The sequence below is a fragment of the Durio zibethinus genome, chromosome 21 (assembly GCF_047325235.1).
Source record: "Durio zibethinus cultivar Kanyao isolate XHJ-2024 chromosome 21, ASM4732523v1, whole genome shotgun sequence".
Taxonomy (NCBI): Eukaryota; Viridiplantae; Streptophyta; class Magnoliopsida; order Malvales; family Malvaceae; genus Durio; species Durio zibethinus.
The window spans coordinates 2,533,165-2,559,671 of record NC_143182.1 but is presented as its reverse complement, the minus strand read 5'-3'; the positions used below and the strand labels follow the sequence as shown (position 1 = coordinate 2,559,671).

General features: G+C 32.3%; 1 protein-coding gene and 2 pseudogenes across 1 annotated transcript; 2 read left to right on the top strand and 1 right to left on the bottom strand.

Moving 5' to 3' along the window:
* Positions 1-191: 191 nt before the first annotated feature.
* LOC111304769 (putative UDP-rhamnose:rhamnosyltransferase 1 pseudogene) lies at positions 192-1,704 on the top strand (annotated as a pseudogene).
* A 12,913-nt stretch (positions 1,705-14,617) lies between these two features.
* LOC111306372 (mechanosensitive ion channel protein 1, mitochondrial-like) lies at positions 14,618-16,704 on the bottom strand. The gene is made up of 4 exons (XM_089750586.1): positions 16,583-16,704; positions 15,817-15,924; positions 15,432-15,584; positions 14,618-15,058 (listed from the first exon to the last, which is right to left on the bottom strand). The coding sequence occupies exons 1-4, from the start codon at positions 16,622-16,624 to the stop codon at positions 14,945-14,947; spliced, it is 417 nt and encodes a 138-aa protein (XP_089606712.1). The 5' UTR covers positions 16,625-16,704; the 3' UTR covers positions 14,618-14,944.
* Positions 16,705-18,846: 2,142 nt separating this feature from the next.
* On the top strand, positions 18,847-20,256 carry LOC111306371 (putative UDP-rhamnose:rhamnosyltransferase 1 pseudogene; annotated as a pseudogene).
* Positions 20,257-26,507: the final 6,251 nt, after the last annotated feature.

The window sequence follows — 26,507 nt, the reverse complement described above, 5'->3', positions numbered from 1 at the left end:
TTTTTATTACTTTTATCATTATTGTTAATATTGTTATTTTTGTAATTTAGTATATTTGAACTATCTCTTGAAAAGAAAAAAGTATATTTGAACTAAACACCATTAGATAAAATTTTGGCTTGGTCAGCAGGCAACAATGGCACGAAATTAAACTACACCAACTATATGGTTGCCCAAGTAGTAATCCAGACTAGATTTGCAAATCTTTATCTCACCCACTTTTGGTGGCGAGTTAAGGCGAAAAATGAAATATGCATGGGAAGGGAATATTATCCAGTTTGTTTGCATTGTTTCTAAACCTTAAAAGGAAAGAAATACGCTTGGATTTTCACTAAAATGGAAGTGCAACTAAACCAATTATGGCAAAATTTATAAGTTACCAATAATTCATAGTTTAATATCAATTGGTCAAATTCGTTGGCACAGGTAAAGGAGAGATCATCTGCATTATTTTCATTCCTTCCAAAGATGCTAGCACAGATGCACTGCCTATACTTTTGGCATGTTTAAATAGATGTTCAAAACTCTCGTAGAGGGAAGCTCTAACGTTGAGAAACAAAAATGGCTAAAGATATTCCCGTTGTTATGATCCCATGGTCCGCCTTTGGGCACATGGGGCCATTTTTTCAACTCTCGGTTGCCTTGGCCAAAGCTGGAGTTAAAATCTCCTTCATTCAAACCCCTAAAAACATCAAAAGACTGCCGAAAATTCCGCCAAAGTTAGCCACCCTCATCAATTTGGTGGAGCTTCCATTGCCTGCATTGGACAACGATGTCCTACCAGAAGGCGCTGAGGCCACTGTTGATCTCCCATTTGAGAATCAGTACTTGAAAACCGCATATGATCTCCTTGAAGAACCTTTCAAGAAATTTGTGGCTGATCAATCACCAGACTGGATATTTGTTGATGTTATTCCTTATTGGGCGGCAGAGGTCGCCGTAGAATATCAAGTTCCGCTTGTGTACTTCACAGTTTTCACTGCTTCCACAGACGTTTTCCTTGGCTCACCAGATTATCTGTCTGGTGATGGCCAAAAGAAGCTACGTTCATCTCCAGAAAGTTTGATGTCAGCCCCAGAATGGGTCACCTTCCCTTCTTCTGTTTTCTTCAAGAAACATGAGGCTGCGGGCAGTTTTGGTGCCATTTATGGATCAAATGGTACCGAAAAACCTGATGCGTATCGCATTAGCAAAGCCTTACAGTCATGCCAAGCTGTGGCAATACGTAGTTGCAAAGAGTTTGAAGGTGATTACTTAAGTTTACTCGAAAAAATGCTCGGAAAAAAAGTGATTCCGACAGGTTTGCTTCCACCTGAGAAACCACGAGAAAGAGGCATCACTAATGAGACGGGTTAAGATTTTTAAGTGGCTTGATGGGCAAAAGCCCAAGTCAGTTGTATTTGTGGGGTTTGGCAGTGAGTGTAAACTGAGCAGAGATCAAACCTATGAGATAGCTTATGGCCTAGAATTATCTGAAGTACATTTTTTGTGGACACTGAGGAAGCCATCTTGGCCTAAAGATGATATTAATGCTCTGCCACCAGGTTTTGCGCAAAGGACCCAAGGCAGAGGCGCACTTCTGTTAGATTAATTTTAAGTTGTATGTTTTGCCTCATGGTTTCCTGATTCTTTTTTATTTTTGAGATTTGCCCCTCTTCAGTGTTTTCTATTTCGGTCGAACTACCAATCTGCTTTCCAATCCTCCTTTTCATTATTACAACATAACATTGTTGTGTCATAGACTAGTCTCTCTTAACCTTTTCAACCCCACTAGGTGTTGAGAATTTTACTTTTAGATGGAGAGTTAAGCTTATAAGTTGTATAACAGATTGGCTAGGTCGGCCTAATATTATATTGTAGGTTGATAGGTCATCCATAACCATAAATTCTATGATTAAGGTGATAATTTTTGGTTCTATCCTCAAAAAAATCAACAGCTTGATAGTTTATTTCATCGGTACCTGCTCATTTTCAAATCCCATTAGTGTTATGGTGATCGGTTACGATTGATCTTCACCAATTCTTATTTTTTTTTATAGTGCCATAGTACATAATGCTAGTCGAGCTCCCATTATCAAACAAAATTCTCTTAGCTACGTAATTGTACACTACAGCTATGATTACTATAGCATCATTATATAGGTACTGGATTGCTTTTAAGTCTTTCGGGCTGAATGAAGTCGATAAGTCTTTTCAGTCTTTTTCTTTTTTTATCAAAATGCCTATAGCCATGACCATGCCTGAGTTAAACTTTCTCTTGGTTGAGATTAAAAGTTACCTTTAGTGATCATATTAATTACCCTAGTGATCGGCCTATTGTTATTAATTCAGATTTCTTATTGTCTTAACTTATCTTTTAGGACCTACCTTCTTTCATTTTCTAATTTTCTTTTTTTCACCCTGGGTGGGCTCTCTTCAATTTTGTCTATAGTTCATTATGGGTTGGCCTTGTTTTCATTGTTTTACAAACCTCTTCAACTAACCTCTTCGTATCAGGGCTTTAATCTCATTTTTCAAGTCAATGTAATCTTCAATATTATGGCTTATGTCTCTATAAAAGGCATATCTTTTTGTCGGATCCCTCATTGTTTTTTATCTCAGTGGCTTTGGTCATTTGAGGTTCAAGATATCTTTCAATTTGCATCAAAATCCTCCTTCAGAAGGTATTCAATATAGTGTAGTTCTTTTCTCCGATAGGATTTCTAGCCCAATGTCGTCTCCCTCTTGAGGGAGGATTATAGAAATTTTTACCTTTCTTATGATCGAAGAGGGGGGATAAGCCTATTTTATCTTAAACCTTGATAAGGGGGATAAGTCTCTCTCACCTCAGTTGTTTTTCATCGTAGCTTTAGCATTTATATATTTTTCAGTAGTCAATAAGACATCAACTAGAGTTTTAGATGGTTCTAGCAACACGGTTAACTTCAAGCGGTACTCTTTATTATTGAGTCCACTTTTCAAGATGACTACAATGATCGTTTGCTTTAGGCCTTTAACCTGCAAAGCTTTTACGTTAAAACGCGTGACATAGCTTTTCAATGATTCATTGCAATCTTAGTGGATCGACATCAGACTCAAAGTTATCTTTTTCATTCTTTGACTATTTATAAATCAAGATAGGAAAGAGTGGTTGAGCTTTTTGAATATTGTGATTGACATCGGTTTCAAGCTGCTATACCATGATCGAGTTACGTCCCTTAGAGTGGTGGCAAGGCCCTTACACATTAGAGTTTCGTTTACACCTTGCATTATCATGTTAGTCCTATAAAGTTTTAAATGATCGAAGGGGTCAAAAGTACCATTTTATGTTTTTAAGGTTTGTATTTTAAACTCTTTGAAAGGCATGGCTCTGTCAATTTCTTTAGTGAAGGGCGAGGAACTTAAGTTTATCCTCGAATGCCACTGCTTTTATTTTCAGCTCTTTCTTCATGGGCCGCATCCGAGCTTTTAGGTCCTTATTTGGTTGGGTTTCGATGTTTGTCTATTTGGATTTTTGGATTGTGGCGTGTGTCAAGTTGTGGCCGGGGGTAATGATAAACATGTGTGTTATGCTTATCTTTTCTAAAGGCCGAAGAGGTTTCCATCTATTTGTAACTCTTTTATATTATTGTGGCTTCTCAACCAGGGGTGATTAGGTTAGGCACTTTCAAAGCTTGCAATGGGATTATGGTGTGCAACATTTGTTTAAGGGTCTAGATCTTCTCTGTGAATGCTTGGAATTATTTCATGGTCAAGCCTATCTGTGGAGGGGGAGGTTATTTTGAGTGTTAACTATTATGCGTTTCTCCAGTCGGGATGGCCGTCTCTCCTTCCTCTAAGGTTCTCTTCCTTGGTGGCATTGTTTCGTGCTCGGCTAATGAGTGAAAAAGAAGGCCCTTACCTGACGCACCAAATGTTTGTGCTGAGCTATGATCTTAGGGTACTCCTAAAAAATAAAAGAGAAAAATGATTAAAGGCAAAGGCAGGGAGTGTTTCTTGCGTTTGCACTTCGACATACAAATCAGAATAGGTGAGGTTGGAAAGAGAGTAATAAAAAGAATTGAGAGTAGAATGAACTTACCTTAATGGTACTTAGATTTTCATATTTATAAATAAGTGACGGGAAACTATTAGGGAATAACAAGGACAATGCCGAGTTGATGTGACATTGAGTATGTTAGATCAACCTGATATGTCATATGAACACAAATATTAGAATTATGCCTAATTGTCTATCGAAGGCTTTTAACATTGTCATAACGTTTAGATCCGGAGATCTATCGCTAGACATTGATTTAAGGGAGTCGCCACCAATCTTTTTTATCTTGGTGGGATTGGCCACCTATGGAATCTGTCCTTTTAGGGAACATCTAAGTTTAAGGGTTCCTAAAAGAATAGGTTTAGGTCTACTAACCAGAACAGGGTTCGAGAGTTCGGTTACCTGTGAAGAAGGTTATAGCACCCTCACAACATCCATCAAAAGATGGTACCAGCTGAAATTTGTGTTAACCAATGAGCCTTAAAATTTTACCAAGTAATTAATTATTAGAAATTATTCTCAATTGACTTTAATACTTTTAGCAAAAAATTGAAAAAATTTCTTTACCTCAAGAGTATGCAATAAAAACTACTATTTCACTTGCAGAGGCTCTGTCGTCAGATTATTTAAAGAAGAAAAAAAATAAAAATAAAAAGGAAAAATAATTGTTCTTATGCAGGAAAAATTGATACTTTCAATTTTTCCTCAAAAATTGATTTTTTGAAAATGATTTTTTGAAAATTTATTTTTAAGAAAAATTGATACTTTCAACTTTTCTCAAAAATATTTTTTGAAAACTTTGATTTTCAAAGAAAATTGATACTTTCAACTTTTCCTTAAAAAAACTTTTTTTTGAAATTTTATTTTTAAGAAAAATTGATACTTTCAATTTTTTTCCAAAAATATTTTTTGGAAACTTTGATTTTCAAGGAAAATTGATACTTTCAACTTTTCCTCAAAAAACTTTTTTTTGAAATTTTATTTAAAGAAAATAGAATAATAAAACAAAATAAATGTAAAAATAAAAAAATAAATAAAAATAATAACAAAGAGAAGTAAGACAAAAATAAAAATAAAATAAAGATAAAAGAATATTAAATAAACCTAATCTAATAAATAAATAAAATAAATAAAATAAATAAATTCAAAAAAAAAAACCTGGAGCGGCTCGGAGTACGGCTTGGTTCGGCTCGACTCAAGGAAAAAAAATGGCTCAGGAAAGCAGCTTGAGACGTCGGCTCGGCTCGGCTCATGGCTCGGGGAAGTAAAACACGCGCGAGTCAGGAAGTAGATCGACGCTCGGATCGGATCGGATCTCGATAAAATGCGAGGATCCTCTGGGTCACTTAAGGCAAAAACGACGTCGTTTTGGAAAAGTATATAAGGCTGTTTCATTTGTTTTTCTGTAGACACCTTCTCTCCTCTCTCTCTTCCTTTTTTTTTTTCTGTCCCTTTTCTCTAAAACAATCGAAGAACTCCGATTGAATTTCACCAGATTCTAAAATTTTTCACCAGAATCTAGGTTTTTCACCGAAAGTTCATCGAAAAGTTTGTCGGTTTCTAGGATCCTTCACCGAAAACTGGGCAGCTCATTGAAAACTTCAAAGTTGGCCAGAATTTTCGTCGAAAAAGTCACCAGAATCTGAAAATTTTCAAAAACTTTCCAGAAAAAAAATCTCCAAAAATCTCAAAAAAATTTCTGCTAATTCCCAGAACACTTCTAAACCTTTTCTTAGCCTTCTATAATTTTCTATCCCCCCTTTTTCTCTCAATCAGTAGCTTTTGCTCACTATTTTTCTGTGTGTCCGTTCTTCTGTTCCAAATGGTCCCTTTTATAGAGATTGATAAGAATAGTTTTTGATCAATCCCTATTTCGTTTTGGATGGGGATTCAATCTTTGAATCCAATCTGGATTCTAATTGAATCCCCATTCACGGTAGGATTCTTCAAAGATCAATCTCAATCCAAAAAAAAAAAATCTGTTAAACGAAAAAAAATTAGATAAACGAAAAGAAAAAGAAAAAAAAGAAAAAAAATAACAGATAATTAAAAATAATAATAAGATAAATCAAAGGTATTACAAGATAAAAAAAATAATATAATAATAAATATATAACTAGATAAATAAAATACATATATAGATAAATAAAATACATATATAGATAAAAAATAAATAAATATAAGTATACATATATTAATACATAGTAATAATAAATAAATAAATAGCAAATACATAAAATACAAAGAAAAAAATATAAAATAAAAATAAAAATAAAAATAATATAAAATACAAAATAGAAGCCAAATTAGGCTTACCCATTTGGACCAGGCCCAATTGATCCGGGCCTGGACCAAATTGGGTGTCTACAGCTGCCCCTCTTTGCTCATTTTTTGTGATACAAAAATTGTGCACAGACGTAGACCCCCCTTCAAGACTCAACTGATTTTTTTTTGCCCATTTTTTTTGCTTTTTTTTTTTTTTAAATTTTGATCAAAGCTCCTCTAAGCAAAGGCTCAATGATTTTGAGAAACATAAACAAAGCTCCTCTAAATAGAAGTAACTTTTTTTTGATTTTTTTTTTAAATTTGATCAAAGCTCCTCTAAACAGAGGCTCAATAACTTTGAGAAACATAAACAAAGCTCCTCTAAATAGAAGTAACTTTTTTTTATTTTTATTATTATTATTATTTTTTTATCAAAGCTCATCTAAACAGAGGCTCAACGACTTTGGAAAGTAAATTGCTCCTTTAAACAGAGGAACCACAACTTTGAAAAATAAATTGCTCCTCTAAACAGAGGCACCACGACTTTGAAAAGTAAATCGCTCCTTTAAACAGAGGCACCACGACTTTGAAAAGTAAATCGCTCCTTTAAACAGAGGCACCACGACTTTGAAAAGTAAACTGCTCCTCTAAACAAAGGCACCACGACTTTGGAAAGTAAATTGCTCATCTAAACAGAGACACTACGACTTTTGAAAAGTAAATTGCTCCTCTAAACAAAGGCATCATGACTTTGGAAAAGTAAATTGCTCCTCTAAACAGAGGCTTCACGATTTTGGAAAATAAATTACTCCTCTAAACAGAGGCACTACGATTTTGGAAAGTAAATTGCTCCTTTAAACAGAGGCACTACGACTTTTGAAAAGTAAATTGCTCATCTAAACAGAGGCATCACAACTTTGGACAGTAAATTGCTCCTCTAAACAGAGGCAACGAAACTTTGGAAAGTAAATGACTCATTGACAATCATGTCCAAAGGAGTTATAGATCGTGATTGAAGAAATTTTGTAATGGGAACTGAAAGATTCATAATTTGAGTTTACATTCATAGGTTCAGATTCGCAAGAACCTTTCAACTTCGTAAGAATTTACTGAAATTTAACTTTTAAAATTTCAGTTTCATTCAAATTTGCAAGATCTCAAGATTTGCATTTGTAACTTGCAAGACTCACATTAAAGTTCCTCATTTGAATTTTGGAGATTCACATCAAAAAATTCACGACTTTTCAAATATTCTCATTTGGCAAACTTGGAATTCATATCCAAAAATCTAAAGCTTTTCATTTAAAATTTGGAGATTCACATCTAAAAATTCAAAGCTTCTTATTTGAGTTCAAAGGCTCACATACAATAAACTTAGAGTTTCACATCTAAGTTCAAAGGTTCTCATTAGAAATTCATATCCAAAAGGTTGAAGCTTTGTATTTTGGAGATCCACATCCAAAAGTTCAAAACTTTTCATTTGTTCGAAGATTCACATTTGATGAACTTTAGGGTTTCACTCCTTAAAGATTCTCATTTTGAAACTCAAAGATTCTCATTTGAGTTCTCAAAAATTTTTATCAAAATATTCATAATTTTTTTTTCAAGTGACTCAAAAATTTGCATGAATGAATGTTATGACCAAAGATGCAGATGCCTTCTTAATGATGTAAATGCAGTAACCTATATTCTCATAGTGCCATGCATATCTAATCAAATTATGTGCATGTATTATTCAAGCAATGATGCCCCCATGATGCATGTAATGCAGACGTCAATAATGTCATGAAATCTTAAATAATTATGGTAATATGGCTCTCAAAACTCCATCATTTTGTATGTCTTCCTTGTTCAGTTTTTCAATACTTTGGAATAAGTTTCATCAATTGATCATCACTTGAACACCATTCATAGAATTCTTAGCACTAAAAAAAATTTTAGAACAAGTTTCATCCACCATTACTAAGTCATTACTTATAGGTGTCTCAGTATTAATCATTCCAAAATAAACTTTGTCCACTGATTGTTTTCATCATTCAATCATAACTTGTAAGTCATATCGACCAATTCATCCATGTACTCATCACTTGATTATACCACTTTTCAAGATTTACCCCATCATATTCTCCATTTGGTCACATCATATATCCTTTCAAATCATCTCTTTTAGGTTTCTACCACCATCATCTTAGATTTTTTTTCAAATGAATGCAAGACTCTTTTAAGCACATATTCATTCATTCATTATCATTTCAATTCTTGATAAATACAATGCAATCAAGCATTTTCTCAATTCATTCTAGGGGTGTAACAATAAGAGAACACAAGGTGAATTATAGTAAAGATAATCAATGAAGATCTATTTTGGTACAAAACAAATGGGAAAGGAAATAAATTGGATACATGTCATTGGGATGAATGGTATGTCCAAATGATGAATATTCAGATAATTTTCAACATTAATATAGGATTCTTTTTTAAAAACTCATTCCATTTACTGTTGAAGTCATCTTAAGCTTGGCGAACTTTGTCCTAATTTTTGAAGGATCTTCAGATGTCTTTGATCTTTCATTCATGTGAACCATTTGACCTGGATCTTTTTCTACTAAAATCACCCTTTCAAGTTTTCAATTTGAATTTCTTTTTTCATTTTTTCATTTTTTTTCTTCTTTCTTTCTTTTTTTTTTTAATTTTTTTTCCATCATCTTTTTTTTTCTCATTTTTCATCCATTGTTGATATCTTTCATACATCAAACCTTAGAGCAATGTAGCATGATTCCATTACTTCATCATGAGCATATCTTCGTTCAACATATGATCATTCAAGTTGAGTATTCACACTTAATCCAAATGAACTTTTCAAGGTTGTAATATAGGCCAAGGTGAAGGGTCATAAAAAAATAGATATAATAGGCTTAAAACATGTATTAAAAAGGTTCAAAACCAAAGGATCATTCGATACAACTTGACATTTTGCCCCCACATCGTTTCATTACTTTTTTTTTTCTTACATAAAGGATTCTCATTACTTTACCCCAAGTCATGTGTGGCATTTATTTTTTTTTCTTTTCTTTCTTTTTTCATTCTTGAGACCTTTTATGATTTTTTTAAAAATTGCCCCCCAGTGTAGAGGGTGATCCTTGGTTGGGGTTCCTCAGAAAAAAAATCATAATAGGTTCAAAAGGATAGCAATAAATGGTTTTTCGAATGGTAAAAGAAAGATGGCCATTTTTCATCTTAATTGTGAATATTTTTCTTGAACATCATCTATTGAACAAAGCTCATGATCCTGTATAGAAGATTATATGTCTTCAAGACATATCTCTTTCACTTCTGGTAATGGCTTACCCTTTTTTTTTTGGTCAAATCATTTTCTCATATTAATGTGGATGAGTTCTCAAAATTAAATCCTAGAATTATTGTTATCATTGTCTAAATATTCATCATCTGAAATTTGAGAATGGGAGTATAAGTTATGAAAGGTAACAGAGCATGGAGTAATGGTCAAATGAAAGAGAAAAATGTAATGAAATGTATTAACTTGTCTTTATTAAGATGATAACAAGTGAAATTGTATTGCAAAAAGAAATCTAACAATTACTCGAAAAGAAATCCTAAAATGACAAAAGAAACCTTCAACCAGCCTTATCTTCATTCTTTAAAATTATCCCCCTATGCGATCAGGTGAAGAATCTCTATTGACATCTTGCTTTTCAATTTATTGTGACTTTTCAAATTCTTTCTGTTCCTGACTTTCACTCAGAATGCTAACATTAGGTGTTATTACTTTTTCTTGATCAAAACTTATCATTCCATCATTGATCAACTGTTACACCTTATGCTTTAAAGCAGTGTAATTTTCAGTAGAATGGCCAGTAATTTCATAATGGTAGTCGTAACGGGCTGTAGGATCATATCACTTTGGATAGGATAGTTTAAGTGGCTCTACATGGTTGAGGGCAATCAAATGGTTATTATAGAGTTCTCGATATAACTCTGTATAAGTCATAGGGATTGGATCAAATACAAGTTTTTTTAAAGTAGTCCATTGTTCTTGTGAATCACTTGCTGGGTTAATAAGGCAAATTTGGATTCTTGCAGGAGCTTGAATGTTAAGGTTATATGTAAGATCTTGAGGGCTAAAAATTGATCGATATATAGATGAATAAGGTGGTTGTAGAGCTAGCTAGTATGGGTAGGATGAGGCATTATTTATAGCAGGATAGTATGGAGAGTAACCTTGGGATGGATAGGATTGATAACCCCTGAATTGTTGTCTATCAAAACTCACAGCTTGAGCTTGAGCTTCTTTTTTTTTTGATGCCTTCTTGGTTTCTCTTCCTTTCAACTTGTCATTTTTTATGACACTTTAAATAATTTCTCCAGAGATCACCATATCGATGAAATTTTTTGTTGCATTCCCTATCATCTTTTCATAATAAGGAGACTTCAAAGTGCTGACAAATAACAGTGTAATTTCTTTCTCAGTCAGAGGAGGTTGTACTTGAAAAACAACATCCCTCCACCTCTGGGCATACTCTTTAAAAGACTCGTTTACTTTTTTCTCCAGATTTTGTAAAGATAAACAATCAGGGGCCAAATCGATAATATGTTGATATTGACTGATGAAGTCATGTGCCATATCGTTCCAAGAGTGAATGCGAGTTCTGTCTAGCTGAATATATCATCTGGCCGTAGAGCCAGTAAGGCTATCCTGAAATACATGCATTAAGACTTTTTCATCATGAGCATGAGCTGTCATCTTTCGATAATACATGATGATATGAGTTTTGGGGTACTTCATACCATTATATTTTTTAAATTTTGGTACTTTGAACTTATGAGGGATAACCACATCAGGGACTAGGCAGAGTCCAGCAGCATCAATTGACCCATAAAAATCAAATCCTTCCACAGCCCGTAGCCTTTGCTCTAACATACTAATCTTGGAGCTTTTCTGAGTTTCCACATTTACCTTTTTTTTCTCCTTCTCTTTCAGACCATCTAGATCAGAAATTGGTTCTACTACCTTTTCAGTAAAGACAGGATTTACATAGCTATTATAATGTCCTGGGTTGGAAGCTGACGGTATTCCCAGATATGTTGGATATGTGAAGTGTTGCGGTGGAACCTCTTGAGTAGATTGAGCTTGAGGTGGGCTAAAACCTGAAGGATATAAAGGGTCAGCCACTTTTTACAACGAGAAAACTTGTTGGCTTGTATCTTCTTCAACTCTTTTTCCCTTATTCAGCTTATTAAGAGTATTTAGAATCTTACTCAACTCACTTTCAATCTTCTCTTGTGCTTTTTCTATCTTTTCAAATCTATGAGAATTTTTTTGCTCCATTTGTCTTGTTCTGGATCTTGTGTTATATCGATGGGCAAGGTTTTCACTAGATGGAGCTATCCTTGAACTTTTAACACCACAATTATGATTAGAAATGTTATGCTATGCTTTATGTATGATGCTTTGATACATGAATGAAATGCATATTTTCCTGAATGAAATCTAGTATGAAATGGATGCAAACGTTAAAACATGATCATGAAAATAATGCAGATGCATACAATCAAACAAACAACATAGTTAGTTTCATGGATGAAATGAAAGTGATGCTGATGCATAATGTTACATATGATATGAAAATGATACACAAAGTTAAACAATCAAAATGATTAGATAAATACCTTTTTTATGTCTTAATTTCAGGGTATATCTATCATTAGGTAGAAAGGGCTCTATCATAGGTTTAGGCACTCTTAAGGTTCACTATATGCGATTTTAAGGTCAAAGTCTAAAGGTCCTCAAATTGTTTCTTATATCATTGTCCATCACAGACTAGTAAGACACCCTAATCCTCACCCATTATAGGCTACAAGCGAAAAAGGTTTAATTTGAATAAGAGTATTTCGCTAGCCACTGCGGAGGTATTAGACCTCATGAAAGCAATAGGTACTTTACTCCCTCCTAGAGGGACGGAGCTCGGTTGTAGAGCTCATGTTATGCACATGCATATGAATGACATAATTAACAAAGCAAATAAACATGAATGAATAATAACACATATATACAAAAGGTTCAATTTTATTAGGCTTTTGGATAACACAGATTATTTGCCGGCCTGACTCTCAAATTCCCCAGTGGAGTCGCCATGTTGTCATAACGTCTAGATCCGAGGATCTATCGCTAGACATTGACTTAAGAGAGTCGCCACCAATCTTTTTTATGTAGATGCGATTAGCCACCTATGGAATTTGTCCTTTTAGGGAACACCTAAGTTTAAGGGTTCCTAAAAGAATAGGTTCAGGTCTACTAACCAGAACAGGATTCGAGATTTCGGTTACGTGTGGGGAAGGTTATAGCACCCTCACAATGTCTATCAAAAGATGGTACCAGCTGAAATTTATGTTAACCAATGAGCCTTAAAATTTTACTAAGTAATTAATTATTGAAAATTATTCTCAATTGACTCTAATACTTTTAGCAAAAAATTGAGAAAATTCCCTCACCTCAAGAGTATGCAATAAAAACTACTGTTTCACTTGCAGAGGTTCCGTCATCAGATTATTTAAAGAAAAAAAATAAAAATAAAATAAAAATAAAAAGGAAGAATGATTGTTCTTGTGTAGGAAAAATTGATACTTTCAACTTTTCCCTAAAAATATTCTTTTGAAACTTTAATTTCGAGAAAAATTGATACTTTTAACTTTTCCTCAAAAATTGATTTTTTGAAAATTGATTTTTAAGAAAAATTGATACTTTTAACTTTTTTTCAAAAATATTTTTTGAAAACTTTGATTTTCAAGGAAAATTAATACTTTCAACATTTCCTCAAAAAAACCTTTTTTTGAAAATTTATTTTTAAGAAAAATTGATACTTTCAACTTTTTCCTAAAAATATTTTTTGAAAACTTTGATTTTCAAGAAAAATTGATACTTTCAACTTTTCCACAAAAAACCTTTTTTTGAAATTTTATTTAAAGAAAATAGAATAATAAAACAAAATAAAAGTAAAAATAAAAAAAATAATAATAAAGAGAAGTAAAACAAAAATAAAAATAAAATAAAGATAAAAGAATATTAAATAAACCTAATCTAATAAATAAAAAAAATAAAAAATAAATAAATAAATAAATAAATAAATTCAAAATAAAAAAACCTGGAGCGGTTCAAAGTATGGCTCGACTCGGCTCGGCTCACGGCTCAGGGAAGCAAAACACGCGTGGGTTAGAAAGCGGGTCGACGCTCAGGTCGGGTCGAATATCGGTAAAACGCACGGATTCTCTGGGTCACTTAAGGCAAAAATGACGTCATTTTGAAAGGGTATATAAGGCTGTTTCCTTCATTTTTCAACAGAAACCTTCTCCCCTCTCTCTCTCTTCCTTCCTTTTTCTCTCCCTTCTCTCTAAAACGATCGAAGAACTCCAGTTGAATTTCACCGGATTCTAGATTTTTTCGTCGGAATATGGGTTCTTCATCGGAAGTTCGTCGAAAAGTTGGTCGGTTTCTGGGATCTTTCACCGAAAACTGGCAGCTCGTCGAAAACTTCAAAATTGGCCGAAATTTTCATCGAAAAATTTAACATTCGTCGAAAAAGTCACCGGAATCTGAAAATTTTTTAAAAATTTCCAGAAAAAAAACTCCAAAAATCTCAAAAAAATTTCTACTAATTCTCAGAACACTTCTAAACCTTTTCTTAGCCTTCTATAATTTTCTATCCGCCCTTTTTCTCTCAATCAGTAGCTTTTGCTCACTGTTTTTCTGTGTGTCCGTTCTTCTATTCCAGAGGGTCTCTTTTATAGAGATTGATCAGAAGAGTTTCTGATCAATCCCTATTCCTTTTTGGATGGGGATTCAATCTTTGAATCCAATCTGGATTCTAATTAAATCCCCATTCACGGTAGGATTCTTCAAAGATCAATCTCAATCTCAAAAAAAAAGAAAAAAAAATCTGTTAAACGAAAAAAAATCAGATAAACGAAAAAGAAAAAGAAAAAAAGAAAAAAAATAACAGATAATTAAAAATAATAATAAGATAAATCAAAGGTATTACAAGATAAATAAAAAAATAATAAATTATAATATAATAATAAATATATAACTAGATAAATAAAATACTTATATGGATAAAAAAAAATAAATAAATACAAATATACATATATTAATACATAGTAATAATAAATAAATAAATAGCAAATACATAAAATACAAAGAAAAAAAATATAAAATAAAATTAAAAATAATATAAAATATAAAATAGAAGCCAAATTGGGCTTATCCATTTATATTAAACCCAATTGATCCGGACCTGGATCAAATTAGGTGTCTACAAACATGAAAAAAAATTACTTTACATTTATTACCACTAAATGCCCCCGACAAAATTCTTGTTGTATTTGACGACCAATGAAGCCAGAAATGAATCCACTGGTCAGCTGAGCCAATATCTTTACCACGTCATAACCATTTCTTCACAAATCCATGTAATGACAACTCTCCCGTCCCCCAACAACACAAAACATGATATCATTCTCAACTGAAAATGTTAGACTGATTTGTGTTGCATGATTTATGTCTCAAGATATATTCAAGTTGTAAAACACTTCTAAATATGTATATCTCAGTCTCTGTGGAAAGGATTTCATACTCCATTTGCTGCATCACCGACTGGCTGTACCCTGGAATGCATTGCCCAATGTAGCACCATGCTTCTTAATAATCTGGACTGACTGCAGTAGAATATCTTGTTGTGCAGAGTATAATTCATCTTTGCTCTGTAATTGCATATCAAATACCAATGTGGATATCAGTGAAATGACAAAGACAAACAGGAGTCAGATTTTAAAATGATTAATTTTGGAAAAGAAGATGCTGTCGAGCATCCGGCACTCGAACAGAGTCACAGAAGAGAAAAACAATATCAGTAACTCATGGTTGAGGGCAAGGTCTTTTAAATTCATTATTGCAGCATATGCAAACCACATTTTCACATAAGTTTTGTCCAGTGGGATTCAGTTTCAATGTTTTAATATGAAACTCACAACGATCAGAGACACTTGAGATCAACTGAGCATCTGATAAAATAACAATGGTAGACCTAGCCCATAAAAGATACATCCGAAAAAAGAACCGAGGAAGATAGATTACCATATTTTTGAGATTGCATCCAACAGTTAGTTCTGCATAAGAACATTCTATATAAGAAAGGAACATAAGGGGCTTCCTTTCCCAAGAAAACTTTTGAGTTTGATCGCAGCATGCTCTTGATGTCATTTGATATCTCAGGAATCTTGTCCAGATCTTCAATTTGCAAGGGAATTTTGGTCACCACTGCACGCCATTGGGCTCGTGACTTGTTCACAATAACGTAAAATTTTACATGGGTATGACTTGTAAACAATCAAGACAGATGGTTTTGGGCATTACTAGTGTGTGTAACTAAGCAAATAAGCATACGCTCAGTAGACTCAATGAGTTGCCAAGAGATAATCCTACACTTTCTAACAGAAGAAAAGAACAAAGAAAAAGCAACCTGACTGGAGAAGAGTGAGTTTGGAACCAGAACTGGAAATTTCTCAGCATTAAGTAATGTTGTGCTTGTAAGTCCCATTTCCACCACCTGACCTTCTATAGATCCTGCCTGCAGTAAGAAAAGTTTATTATTAATTCGTGCACACAAGAAAGAAAGTAAAAGAACAAACCTAAACTTGTAAAAATCACAAGTGGTAATCATAAATTATCTGCTACCACCAAAATAAATGGCATTCAGATTATATGGGCACAGTTCCCAGTATGATGAAATAAATAACCGGACATCTCCACAAAGGTCATCATTGCCGAGGTACCTCGTATGTAAAGAAGCATATATCAAATAAACACCAATTAACTTGAGAGAAATAACTTCAGAGTCAGTCAATAGTGGAATTAGGAAGGACAGAGTTTGTTGAACAGAAATATAAGCAATACCATTGGATCTAAGTAGCCAGTTAGGTCTAACTTGAAAGAAGATGAGTGACTGATTCATCAAAAACAGACAACAGAAAATTAGCCAGCAAGAATAATAAATTAATAAGTACATTAATTCAACCATGCACAATACTTTGAGAAGCTGGATTCCTGACAACCTAAAATAATAGAAACTTCAGCAGATACAGCATTGAGAAAATAAAGAAGAAAACAACTCCTTTTTCTCCTTATGGTGTGTGACTATGAAAAAGCTTATTGGATCCACTAGTATCGGAAAGAAAGAAAACCTTTTCCTGCTCTAAAAGAAAAATATATGCTCATTTATGCGTTACCTTTATGGTATCACCCAATGAAAAAGGTTTCCAAAACTGCATAGACAATCCACTGAGCACATTTCCAAGGATGTCCCTGACAGCAAAAGCAGTAGGCACTTCTATGAGGAGGTTGAATTGGTTACATGATTATTTTGAAGACCATAAACAAGTAATATGTACTATGCCTTCAAATATGAAGTTTCAAGAAATAGCAGTTAGGCACCATTTCATTTTGGTTTGGCAACAAAACACATAAAAACTTCATGTTCCAAACCATTGCATATTCTTCAAAATCATTCTAACAAATGGATAACAGAAAATACTAAAAGTAAAGTCCTATTTGAGCTATCACATATAAGAGCACTTATGGTTTATACTGTAAATTTTAACCAACCGAGATATAATTGGACTTCACATAAACTCATTATGGTACAAGCACATGAACAGCAGGGTCAGAAAGGTTAAAGAATATACTGTTATAGAATTCAAGCTAAATTGTATTTATCAGAACACATCACCAAGAATATAGCTGAAGTATAATTTCTACTATAAATGCAGAATGAACAAAACATTTAAAAACACACAGAATCAGAAATGCACATGCATGCACAAAAGAATGTAAGATGGAAAATAGTAAGTCAAAAGTTTATGATAACAGATCTACTACAAAAGCAAGAATATGCTGCTGTAAATTCAAACCTAGTGAGACATGCCAACAAACCTATTACCATCAACATGAATTTGAAAATGATATCTACATCAACAACAATACTATTTGGCATTAGATTTCATTATCATAAATGAACTGGAACAGAATAGAACATATGCATTTAGCCCAAAAAAAAAAAAAAAAACCCTTTTGTCCACTTCTTATATAAAAGTGCACTTCACATAAGTCCCATTCTTTGTAAGAAATGCGCTAGTCTCGTCCAAGAAGCAGTTTCTTTTTCGGCTTATTTTGGCCCATGTTGGGAACTAACGGGATTTGAGTGGCAATTAAGTTGCTATTATCCTAGCAATATCAGATGAAGTTTGGATTTTGGAGTTTTCCTATCCAATCGACGGACTAGGAATCATTTGAATGTTTGTTGTCCTCTCCTACAACGACGACCAATCAGGGGACAGTATGTCTATATTAGCTTAATGACTATGGTTCTTCTACTGCAATGAGATTGATGGACTTAAGTATGAATTTTAAATCTTATCATTTGTATAATTTTTTTTATTTTTAAATTTAATTTTTTATTAATAATTATACGATTTATTGATAAAATATTAAAATTCAAATTTTAGTGATAAATATTTAATTAATGACAATCTCAAAATTAAAAAAAAAAAAGAAAAAACATGATTGGTGGATTTTGAAGAAAAAAATTTGTAGAGAAATTAAATTAGAAATAAGATAATATAATGGAGAAGAGGAAAGCTTTTTTTTTTTTTTAAAGGTTTGGCGAGAGTAAAAGTATATATTTTACTTGAATTTAAAAGTAGAATTGCATTGTTTTAAACTCTTCTGATACAAGAGAATCGAGTGACAAACATAAGAGACATTTTGTGAAGATATATGTTTCTTGGTTTTTTTAGACCCATAAACCAACCTATTGAAAACGGGCTTAGTGTGGTTTGACTTTGGTATTTGGGTTGTTATTGGCCTTAGACAAGTTAAAGTACCTACAAGCTTTTATTTTAAATTGGGCTTGCTTCAACAGATTCGAGAGGACCATTTAGGGGCTTCACCGAACTCTGCCACAAAAATGAGCAGCATTGTTATTGAAGCTTCTGACCTTTTCATAGCACCATCACATTCGTCAAAGGCTCAAAGCTGATTTTACCAACTATCCAAAGATGCTCCAAAGTGCGGTTTATTCAAACACTAATTAATTATTAATTAAATAGGATCCAGTTTTAGTTTCTATTTCAACATTTCGTATTTGTCTTCTGCCCATTAACTTAATTTTAGGACTAACAACCGGATAATTTAGTCAAATATGATACATCATCAGCATAAATACAAATTTAGCCCTCAACCTAAGCACACTAATAATTTTTTTTCATATATTTTTTATTTGGATCAATTTGATCTTTATGCTTTCATTTCTAATCAATTTGATCTAATTTAACATTAATGTTAAATAAAATTGACAATTTGGATATTGAATTTAGACGAAATTACTAGTAACGTTTCTGTTTTTTTAAATTCAGACTAAATTTAAAAAAAAAATTGAAGGAAAACCAAATTGACTTTAAAAAATGATATAATTTGCATAATTCAAGGCGTAATTTTGTATTTACATCTTCGTCGCTTAACAGTGAGATTAATAATTGGACATCAGTTCCTTTCCATAGATGTTGAATATTTAGGGGTTTGTGGCATCAATCTTTGTGAAAAATGGCTGGATTTATTCATGTAATGATGCTTCCTTGGTCTGCTTTTGGACACTCGATACCCTTTTTTAATCTCTCTGTAGCCTTGGCCAAAGCTGGAGTAAGGGTCTCCTTCGTATCAACCCCAAGAAACATCAAAAGACTCCCTAAAGTTCCTCCTAATATAGAAAATCTAATAGATTTGGTGGAGTTCCCATTGCCAATCTTGGATAAAGAACTTTTGCCAGAAGGCTGCGAGGCCACGATGGACGTTCCTTCCGAGAAAATTGAGTATTTGAAGACCGCGTATGATCTCCTCCAGAATCCTGTCAAGCAGTTCATTTCAGATCAACGACCAGATTGGATATTCATTGATTTCATCTCTTATTGGGTAGCTGAAATTGCCCAAGAGCTCAAAATCCCCCTCCTTGTTTACAGAGTTTTCTCTGCTTGTCAATTGGCTTTCATGGGGCATCCAGAATCCCTTGTTGGTGATGGCCATAAAAGAAGGAGGCCTTCCCCGGAAAGTTTAACTTCACCACCTGAGTGGGGAGATTTTCCTTCTCCTGTAGCTTATAGGAGTTTGGAAGCCATTATAAAGGATTTTATGAACAGAATGCTTTTGGTTTCAGAGATTCTGAAAGGCTTTATAAATGTATTCAGGCATGTAAAGGTTTTGCTATACGTAGCTGCTCTGAATACGAAAGTGAAAACTTTAATATATGTGAGAAGATAATAGGCAAGCCCGTGATTCCTACTGGTTTACTCCTGCCAGAGAAACCTGAAGAAGGAAGAAGAATCACTGACACATCATGGATCGAAATCTTTGAGTGGCTTGATGGTCAAAAACCAAAGTCGGTTGTGTTTGTGGGGTTTGGCAGTGAGTCCAAGCTAAGCAAAGAAGAAATTCATGAGATAGCATATGGACTGGAGCTATCAGGATTGCCATTTTTGTGGGCACTTAGGAAGTCTGATTGGGCTATCAATGATCCTGATCATATTTTGCCTTCCGGTTTTACTGATCGTACACATGGAGGAGGAGTTGCCTGCAGTGGTTAGGCACCGCAGTTGGAAATATTGGGACACTTATTGTCGAATCATAATCGTATAGATTCGTAGATCTATTGTTAGATATGAATTAGAGGAATCACAACCAATTTTTTTTATTTAAGTGTGATTAGACACTTAAAATATATTATGATCCATGAAACTAGATTTTAGGTTCGAGAGTATGGTTATACGTAGGAAAAATTATAATACGCTCACAGTGTCTATCATAAAATAGTACGAGTTTGATTTCAAACTATCTAAACCTAAAAAATGTTTATGTTTTACCAAAATATTTAGTATTAAAAATTAATCTTTAAATTATCGCAATAGTTTGATAGCAATTTAAGATAATTTTCTCATCTCATGAGTATTCATGGAGACTAGTGTCTTACTCTGAAAAAGGCTCCGTCGTCCGATTTATTATAATATTTCAAAAAAATCAGTAAAGTCTCCCAATAATTTGATAGGATTTACTTTGAAGCAGATATCCTAATAGTTTGATAAGATTTTATTACCAAAAGATTTTTAAAAATTTTTAAGAATTTCATTAAGTCTCATAATAATTTGGTATGACTTAATTTATGAAGTAATACTCCAATAGTTTTGAGGATAAAAATTATTTTTTATTTTTTAAAAAAACTAATTTATGAAAATTTTTAATAGTTTGATGTATTCCATTTTAAATATTAAATCCATGAAAATTCTCTAATAGTTTTGGTAGAATTCATGAATTTATTTTGTAAAGATTTTTATTTAAAAAAAATATTTTTTTATTTATTCTTTTAAACTTATTTGAAAAAGGTTTTTTTTGTTTATTTCATAAATAAGTATAAAAAAATCATAATAATAAGTAATGTATTTTTTCAATTTAAAAAAGAAATAATAAAAGTAAATAAAAATAAACAAAATTAAATAAACAAAATAAGAAAAATAGAATCAAAACAAAAAATGGAGTGAAAAAGGGAAAGAGAGTACCTTCAATCGGGTCAAGTTGTGAATGGTAAAACACACAGATTTAGATGTTTCAAATTTTAGACTTTTCTTCAAAAGTGTTTGAGTATGTCTCTTTTTCTAAAATAGTTGTTCTTCTGTTTTCTCTATAATTGATTTTCAAAAATTGACAAATAAATCTCAAAAGCTAATAGAGAATTTTCAAAAACCCAACAAATTATCTAGAAAACTAAACCCAAAAATCCCTAGAATGCAAAATCCTATAGAAATTCAAACCCAAAAACACCAAATCCTAATTCTAAAAAATCTAAACAAACCAAACCCAGAACTTAAAACCTTTTGGTTGCTAAACAAATTTATCTCTTTTTCTTTCAAGAATTTTTGCATAATCTTTTTTCTCAATGTCTCCCACTTGCTTTGATCATAGATTTATATAGGAATTCACGGTCAATCAATTCTCCTTAAATCTATGATTTTATTTTAGTTTCGTTTTAATAAGAATTGATTCTGAAATCAAATCCCAAAAATCTCTCCTTATCATTTTAATGTGAATTGATTATGGAATTAAATCACGATAATCTCTCTACGTCATTTTTAATGCCAATTGATTTTGGAATTAAATCTAAAAAATATTTCAATTACGATTAAAGCCTAATTCCAAAAAAATTTTCGGACAAAATGAGATGTCTATAGCTGCCCCTATTTGTGCATTTTCTGTGGAACAAAAATTGCACAAAAATAAAAGACATCCATTTTGTTCGGGTCTGAAAGTCGAGATTTAAAAAGTGATCAAAGTATGACAAAATGATCAAAATTAAATTGTAAAATAAGAAATAAAATGATTTGGGCTGAGTCGAGATCAAAATAAATGACCGGGACTAAGTCGCAAGTCAAAAAATAAAATAATCTGGACTGAGCAAAAATTGAATGACTGGGACGATGCCACGAGCCTGAAAGATAATCTAGACCAAGCCAAGATTGGATGACCGAAATGAAACCACATCTGGACCAAGCCAAGATCTGATGACCGATATGAAACCACGAGTCATGAAAGATGATCTGATCTGAGCTAAGTCAGATGACTAGGATGAAATCATGAGTAAAAAAGATGATCTGGATTAAGCTAAGATCGGATGATTAAGACAAAATCACGAGTCAAAAAATAAAGTGACCAGGACCAAGTCACGGTTAAAAATAAAATACTAGAATGAAACCACAAGTCATAAGAATTGAGACAAAATCATGAGTCAAAAAATGAAACAATCAGAACTAAGTTGAGGTCAAAAATAAATGATCGAGACGAAACCATAAGTCATAAGAAATGATCTAGACTAAGCCAAGATCGAGTAACCAGGACGAAACCAAAAGTCAAAAAATGAAGTCACCAGGATCAAGTTAAGGTAAAAAATAAATGACCGAGATGAAACCACGAATAATAAGAAATGATCTGGACTGAGCCAAGATCAGGTGACCTGGACGAAACCACAAGTCAAAAAAATAAAGCACCAGGACCGAGTCAAGGTAAAAAATAAATGACCGAGATGAAACCAAGATTCATAAAAAATGATCTACACTAAGCCAAGATCGAGTGACCAGAATGAAATCATGAGTCAAAAAATGAAATGATCGAGATGATGCCGTTAGTTTAATAAAATTTCACTCTAAATCCAAAAATTCACAATTTAGACATTTAAAAATTTGTGAGGTTCCATAACAAAAGTTGAAAGATCTTAAAATCGTAAAAATTCAAGATTTGCAAAGATTTTCATATTCGCAAGAATAAAAGATTCGTAAGATTTCATGATGCACAAAGGTTCTAGATTCGTAAATATTTTAGGTTCACAAGGATTTTCAAATTCACAAGAAAGAAATATTCGTAAAGATTCCAAGTTTGCAAGGATTTGAAGATTCGTAAGAATGAAAAGATTCATAATATTTCAAGTTTCACAAAGGTTCTAGATTCACAAAGATGCAAGGACTTTCAGATTCACAAGAAAAAAAGATTCGCAAGATTTCAAGTTTCATAAAAGTTCTATATTCACAAAGATTTCAGGTTCATAAGGACTTTCGAATTCACAAAATGAAAGATTCACAAGAGTCCAAGTTTCATAGAAGTTATAGATTCGTAAAAATTTCAGATTCACAGGAATAAAAGATTTATAAGATTCTAAGTTTCGTAAAGGTTTTAGATTTGTAAAGATTTCAAATTCACAAGAATGAAAGATTCGTAAGATTTCAAGTTTCGTCAAGGTTCTAGATTCGTAAAGGTTTCATAATAATTTGAAAGAGTCAGAAAGATAAAGCAATCAAGACCGAATCGAGATAAAAAATGAATGACTAGGATAAAATCGTGAGTCAAAAAAATGGTCTAAATCAAGCTGAGATCGAAATGAATGATTGAGATTGAATTGTAAGTCAGAAAATAAAGTGATCAAGATCGAGTTGAGATAAAAAAAGAATGATCGAAATAAAATCACATGTCAAAAAATGATTCGGACTGAGCCAAGATTGAATGAGTGATGATGATATTGTAACGATGTATGTCCTATATGAGATGCAAATGTAATATATGTAGTATTGATGTCATAAAATTTCAATTGTGATGATAAAATTCTCAAGACTCTTTCAGTTCTTCTTAGCTTCTCAGTATTAATAGTCTTAGAGTAACTTTTGTCAACTGATCCATGTCATTTTTCTCATCTGGTCAATACTCACAAGTTGTATCAATCAATCTATCATTGAATTCATCACCAAGTCATCTTGTTTGCTCTCTTATAAATCTTTTTTTCATGTTTTTTTTTCATTTATCTCATCCTAGATTTCTTTCAAAAGAATGAAAAACTCTTTATAAAAAATGTCATTCATTTATTTGCCATCATTCAAATCAGTGATAGACATGATACATTTTATTGGTTCATTCAGGGAATGTTCATTTGGTGAAAGGTAAAAAAAATAGATATTTATTATTGAAAGAACAAAATGTAGGGTCAAAAACAACTCAAGGGTGAATAAAGACAAAATGCTATGATTTATTCAAATAGGACATTAACGTCCAAAATAATGATTGCTCAGATAATTTTGAACTCAAACTCAAGATCTTTCAAAAACGCATTCCATTAATATCTTCAATCTTTAAGCTAAACATTATCCTCATTCTGGGGACTTTCACATTAACTTATTTTTTTCAAGTTTTCATCTTCACTTAAACTGCCTTTTCGGGTTTTCAATTTAAGTTTTCCTTTTTCCTTCATGTTTTTTTACTTTTTTTTTGTAATTTTTTTTGTAATTTTTTTTGTTTTTTTTCACACTTTTTTCTCATTTTTTCTTTTCATTTTTGTTTCCCTTTTATTCATTAATGACACTTGAATCAAAGCTTCAAACAATCCAAAGGCAAACCTACCCTAATTCAATTCATGATTTTCCAAATCAAGTATTCACATTTGATCAAAATAAACTTTTAAAGGACGAAACGTAGGCTAGGATAAAGGGTACCAAAGAAAAAGATAAAACATGCTCAAATTGTATTTAAAAGGTAATCAAACTAAGGATTTTTTTTTATGTGGGGCACTTTAGCATTTTTCTTTATCAATTTTTTTTTTACTTTTTTTTTTGTAGAGCACATTAACATTATGCCCTATCAATTTTTGTTTGTTTGTTTGTTTTTTTTTGTTTTTTTATTTTTCAAGAAAATTTGAACATAACAGAGCTTTGCCCCTGAAATTACAAACTTCTCGACTTTGTCCCTTAATGTGGGGGTGATCCTTGGTTAGGATTTTTTGAAAAAAAATTTCAACAAGCTTAAATGGGGTAGCAATGGATTTTTTTTTAAAAAAAAAGATAAAAAAAAAAGATCATTTCTCATTTCAAACATGAATACTCTCAATGGAGAACATTTATTGATCAAAAGCAGATTCATGAATGAATATTGCAAAGATCATACGTTGCATCACTTTCAAAATTTTTTTTTTATATTTATCTTCTTTTTATTCAGCAGTTTCAACAATCTCAAATTTATTAATCAAAACATCATGAATGATTTTTTAAAGTCAAATCTTAAATTATTGTCATGACTGTCTGAACATTCATTATTCGAAATCAAAAAAATGGGTAAAAAAAAAGGTATGAGATGGTAAAAGTAAATGATGGGTATTCACACAAAAGAGAATGTCATAAAAATGTATCAAATTTGTCACTTTTATTAAAATGATGAAAAATAAAATGAAATCTAAAATTATAGGTAGTTTTAATCAACATTCTCAAAATTATACCTCTGGATGATTGGGCAACGGGTTACTACTGACATTGAATGCCATGTTTTCACCAGTACCAAAATTTATTAGCCCCTCCTTGATCAAACTCTGCATCTTATATTTCAAAGGGATACAATTTTTTATGGAATAACCTATCACCCAAAAATGGTAGTCACAGTAAACAGTGAAGTCATACCATTTAGGATAGAGAAGTTCATGTTATTTTGTAGGAACGGAAGTAATCAAATGGTTCTTGTAAAGCTTTTGGTATAAATCTATGTAGCTCATAAGAATAAGATCAAATGTAGGCTTTTCTCAATTTCGTAATTCTCACGCACCATTTGTTGAGGTAATTGAATGAACAGAAAACTTAAGTGTAGATGGATAAAAAAGTTGTAGAGTTGATTGGTACACCATAACAAAAACATGGCTTACGAAAGAATGATATGTAGGATAGATTGGCTAAAGATAGTTTTTGGATTACTGCCTGTCAAAACTCACAGCTTGAGTCTCACTTTTTTTAGGTATTTTTTTAATAGTAGATGACTCTTCATCTTTCAATTTATCATTTTTTTATTATATTTTCAATGATCTCCCTTGAAATCATTATATCGATAAAATTTTTAATCGCATTTCCTATCATCTTCTCATAGTATGGCGATTTATGAATGCGTACAAACAGCACTGTCGTCTCTTTCTCTTTTAAAAAAAATTATACCTAAATAGTAATATCCCGTCACCTTTAGGCATATTTTTTAAAAAATTTAAAAGTTATCTTCTCCATTCTCTATAATGAAAGGTGATCTGGGGCCATGTCTATGATATAATGATATTGGTTAATGAAGGACCGAGTTAGATCATTTCATGACTTAATGTGCTCTTATCCAACTGGACATACCATCTTGCAGTAGACCCGATCAAGCTATCTTGAAACACATGCATTAGTAGCTTTTAATTATTGGTATGTGTTGTCATTTTACGATAATGCATTGTGATGTGTATAATGAGGCACTTGGTATCATCATATTTTTTAAATTTTAGTACCTTAAATTTTAGAGGAATCATAACATATGAAATCAAACACAGGTTAGCAGCATCCATGGATCCATAAAAATCAATGCCTTCTATCTCTCATAATCTTTTCTCAATCATACTTATGGCTTGATCAGCTTTAAAATCTTTCAAAGATATAGCCATTTGCAATTTCACTTTTTTTTGTCTCATCCATTTTAGGAATTTGGATGGGTTCATCGATTTTTTTAGCAAAGACAAGACTGGTATAGCTCTAAATATTTTTTTGATTAGATGTATAAAGGATTCTGTTACTC